The sequence below is a fragment of the Sapajus apella genome, unplaced genomic scaffold (genome assembly GCF_009761245.1).
Source record: "Sapajus apella isolate SASKATOON/1434 unplaced genomic scaffold, GSC_monkey_1.0 scaffold53, whole genome shotgun sequence".
Taxonomy (NCBI): domain Eukaryota; kingdom Metazoa; phylum Chordata; class Mammalia; order Primates; family Cebidae; genus Sapajus; species Sapajus apella.
This window is the reverse complement of record NW_022436993.1, coordinates 7,031,727-7,036,210: the sequence shown is the minus strand read 5'-3', so window position 1 is coordinate 7,036,210 and position 4,484 is coordinate 7,031,727. Positions and strand designations below refer to the sequence as shown.

The following is a 4,484-nucleotide window of genomic DNA, read 5'->3' as shown; positions in this document are numbered from 1 at the left end:
CTGGAAGCATGCGTAGGTAAGTGCCGGCAGCTGTGCCAACAGAAAAGGGATACCTGAAAGTCAGGTGTACTCAATATGGAGGTTTCCTCTTCCCTTTTCTCTTTTGCCGTTTGTGCAGGTGTCATGGCACTGGCCAGGTAAAGACTCTATCTGCATCATAAAAAATTAGTGTGGGATGGCCAGCCACCTGGCGCCTACGTAAATGACACACCTGGCCCAGCCAACCCGCTGCACCCTACGTAAATCAGACACCGCCTCCTCAAGCCCCTCTATAAAACCAACCACATCTCATCCCAAACCCGGGAATCCACTCGGGCCCCTTCCTCTGCACGAGGAAGCTCTTTCTTCTTTCATCTATTACACTTCTGCTCTTAAACCCACTCCTCGTGTGTGTCTGCGTCTTTGATTTCCTTAGCGCCAGACGACAAACCACAAGTCTTTCCCCGGACTAACGATGCCACTTCATCTGCAGTATGAGATGTTCAATTCGTAGTAGAAAAAGAAAGGGTCCTGATAGGATGAAGCCACCATTCCAGTATGAACTGGTGCGGGGTAAGAGCAGCCTGGGACATTCTCAAAAGGTCAGCGGACAAAACACAGGACCTGACTAACAAAAGAGGAGAATACACACACAGCGGAGACCCTTCCCTCAGGCACAGACCGCTAAAGGTTTCGCCAAGTCCCCAGCAGAGACGGATTATAAATTAATAGCAGAACCACCCTGGAAGGTATTTGTAGCAGTTATGTAGAAAATGGTGCTTACATTCCGTGCACAGTAAATTGGATCTAGGTCTCCTTGCATGTGCGGGTTTTGGCATTCTTAATTAATGCCTTTATTATCTCTGTAAAGTTGCAAGCTAATGAAGCCCTCCAGGTATTGTTACGGCCATACTTAGAGAAAAACCTTAACTGACAATGAGAGTCCAGATTCTGGTGCCCCGAGGGCATGGACCAGGTAAGGAATATCCCCTGCCCTATAGCATGCTCCCTTAATAAGCGACACAAGTGTGTTGCATGTTACAATTACTTAGAAATACTTTTCAGTGAGTACTCTAGAAGAAAAAGGAGATGGATTAAATCAAAGGTTTTTCAGGGCAGCCAACTGTTAAGGAGGAATCTGTCATTTTCTAGATCGGAAAAAAAAGGATGTAGTACACGGACAATTATTTTGGTCGTCTCTTTGTTCTTCTCTCTGCTTCTGCATAATACTTCTCACACACCCCCAGTGGCCTTTAGAGGACATACAAATTTCTCTGACATTACTCTTCTCTCAGGTTCCCTATTCTCATGCAAATTCACCCTATAAGTCCTCTTCTTTATCATCCCATTCCTATTTTGAAACATAAAAAGCTCAAAACCCCCAGAAGCCCCATGGTTGTGCCCAAAGGGGGAGAGGTTAGATAACCTTTTGTATCTTTTCTATCACTAATTCCTGATCTGAGCCCAACGTGTCCCCACTAATGCCGCCGCCTAAAATGGTCTGCAGTTTGAGCTTTTTCCACCGTCCTAGCCAATGCCCTCAGCAATTCACATTCATAAAAAGTGAGATTAAATGTGTATAACTGTTGGCTTGTGCTCTCAATTCCGTTGCTGGCTCTACTAATGATTTCCTGTTAAGGGCAGACTTTTACCTCGGTAAAGGTAGCAATGCCTTGCTGTCAGGAACAGTTACTAAGAAACTAAGCCAGGGCCGGGCAAAGTGGCTCATGCCTGTAATCCCAGCACTTTGGGAAGCCCAGGCGGGTGGATCGCTTGAGCCCAGGAGTTCGAGACCAGCCTGGGCAACATGGTAAAACCATCTCTACTAAAAATACAAAAATTAGTCAGGTGTGGTGGTACATGCCTATAGTCCCTGCTACTCAGGAGGCTGTGGTGGGAGGATGATCTGAGCATGGGAAGGTCGAGGCTGCGGTGAGCCATGATAGCACCATTGCACTCCAGCCTAGGTGATAAAGTGAAACCCTGTCTCAAAAAGAAAATAAAAACTAAGCCAGGTTTCTCCAACACAAAATCAATTAGCTAATCAGTTTAGTACATGCAGGGCAAAATATAGCAAAAGAATCATTCATTCACTGAGCAAATATTCATTAATCAGCTACTTTTTATCCTGTAGGAAATACACACATATTGACAAGTCCCTAAATTCAAGAGACTTGGGATCTAGTAGAGGAGATAAAACAAAAACTTTTGCCTTTCCGTGCTACCTGCCGAGGGCTCCAAACGGCGTTGTTCTAGATTCCCGTCGTAACTTAAAGGGAAACTTTCACAATGTCCAGAGCCCTTGCTGTCCTGCAAATGAAGGAGGAGGATGTCCTTAAGTTGCTGGCAGCAGGAACCCGTTTAAGTGGCACCAACCTTGACTTCCAGATGGAACAGTATATCTATAAAAGGAAAAGTGATGGCATCTACATCATAAATCTGAAGAGGGCCTGGGAGAAGCTTCTCCTGGCAGCTCGTGCCATTGCTGCCATTGAAAACCCTGCTGATGTCAGTGTTATATCCTCCAGGAATACTGGCCAGAGGGCCATGCTGAAGTTTGCTGCTGCCACTGGAGCCACTCCAATTGCTGGCCACTTTACTCCTGGAACCTTCACCAACCAGATCCAGGCAGCCTTCCGGGAGCCACGGCTGCTTGTGGTTACTGACCCAAGGGCTGACCACTAGCCTCTCACAGAGGCGTCTTATGTTAACCTACCGACCATTGCTCTGTGTAACACAGATTCTCCTCTGCGCTATGTGGACATTGCCATCCCATGCAACAACAAGGGAGCTCACTCAGTGGATTTGATGTGGTGGATGCTGGCTCGGGAAGTTTTGCTCATGCGTGGCACCATTTCCCGTGAACACCCGTGGAAGGTCATGCCTGATCTCTACTTCTACAGAGATCCTGAAGAGATTGAAAAAGAAGAGCAGGCTGCTGCTGAGAAGGCTGTGACCAAGGAGGAGTTTCAGGGCGAATGGACTGCTCCAGCCCCTGAGTTCACTGCCACTCAGCCTGAGGTTGCCGACTGGTCTGAAGGCGTGCAGGTGCCCTCTGTGCCCATCCAGCAGTTCCCTACTGAAGACTGGAGCACCCAGTCTGCCACGGAAGACTGGTCTGCAGCTCCCACTGCTCAGGCCACTGAATGGGTAGGAGCAACCACTGAATGGTCTTAAGCTGTTCTTGTGTGGGCTCTTAAACAACATATAAGATTCATGGAAAATAAACATCGAGTTTCTAAAAGTTGTGTTCATTTATTTTGGTTTTTTATTCCAGATCAGAATACCTGGGATTTCATACCAAAGTATAACAATAAATACATGTCTTGGAAAAAAAAAAACAAAAAAAAACTTTTTTTTTTGAGACAGAGTCTCACCCTGTCACCCAGGCTGGAGTTCAGTGGACTGACCTCTGCTCACTGCAACCTCCGCCTCCCAGGTTCAAGCAATTCTTCCACCTCAGCCTCCCAAAGTGCTGGGATTATAGGCATGAGCCACCATGCACGGCCTATATACATTATCTGATTTAACTCCCACAGCAACCCTGAGAAGTCAAGTCACTATCCTCATTTTATACAGGAAGTAAAGGACATTCAGACAGGCTGAGTAATTTGTCCAAGAAAATTGGCAATGCAAGAAGATATTTATTTATTTATTATTTTTGTTTTTTAAAGACAGGGTCTTGCTCTGTCACCCAGGCTGGAGTGCAGTAACATAATCATGGCTCACTTCAGTGTCAAATTCCTGGGCTTGAGGAATCCTCCCACCTCAGCCTCCCAAGTATCTAGGATTACAGGTGTGTGCCACCATGCCCAACTAATTTTTTTTTTTTTTTTTTTTGGTAGAGACAGGCAATGCAAGAATTTTTAAACACTCAGGTCTGTCTGTCTGTCCAAATACACATAAGAGATGTATTACCAGGCCAGGCGCGGTGGCTCACGCCTGTAATCCCAGCATTTTGGGAGGCCGAGGCGGGTGGATCACGAGGTCAAGAGATCAAGACCATCCTGGTCAACATGGTGAAACCCTGTCTCTACTAAAAATACAAAAAATTAGCTGGGCATGGTGGCGCGTGCCTGTAATCCCAGCTACTCGGGAGGCTGAGGCAGGAGAATTGCCTGAACCCAGGAGGCAGAGGTTGCAGTGAGCCGAGATCGCGCCATTGCACTCCAGCCTGGGTAACATGAGTGAAACTCCGTCTCAAAAAAAAAAAAAAAAAAAGAGATGTATTACCACCTCTTTCCCCAACAGTAAAGTTATGTCAAGGAGAAAACATTTTTCCCCACTCTCTTAGGTTCAGTACCTAGGGACCTGCAAATTAACCTGACAAAAGATAGATCAACAAAAGAAAAGACAAATTTTTATTCACATACATACGTACATACTTGGGAGTTCACAGAAAAATGTGACTGAAGGAACCAGAATTGGGGGCTTTTTTTTTTTTTTTTTTTTGAGATGGAGTTTCGCTCTTGTTACCCAGGCTGGAGCGCAATGGCGCGATCTCG

At 46.0% G+C, this 4,484-nt stretch overlaps 2 protein-coding genes across 2 annotated transcripts; both read left to right on the top strand.

Moving 5' to 3' along the window:
* Positions 1 to 2,207: 2,207 nt before the first annotated feature.
* On the top strand, positions 2,208 to 3,223 carry LOC116527123 (40S ribosomal protein SA-like). The gene has a single exon (XM_032243928.1). It carries the CDS (start codon positions 2,788 to 2,790, stop codon positions 3,154 to 3,156), a length of 369 nt encoding a protein of 122 aa, XP_032099819.1. The 5' UTR covers positions 2,208 to 2,787; the 3' UTR covers positions 3,157 to 3,223.
* LOC116527122 (40S ribosomal protein SA-like) lies at positions 2,261 to 3,067 on the top strand. Its single transcript, XM_032243927.1, has one exon. It carries the CDS (start codon positions 2,269 to 2,271, stop codon positions 2,662 to 2,664), a length of 396 nt encoding a protein of 131 aa, XP_032099818.1. The 5' UTR covers positions 2,261 to 2,268; the 3' UTR covers positions 2,665 to 3,067.
* Positions 3,224 to 4,484: the final 1,261 nt, after the last annotated feature.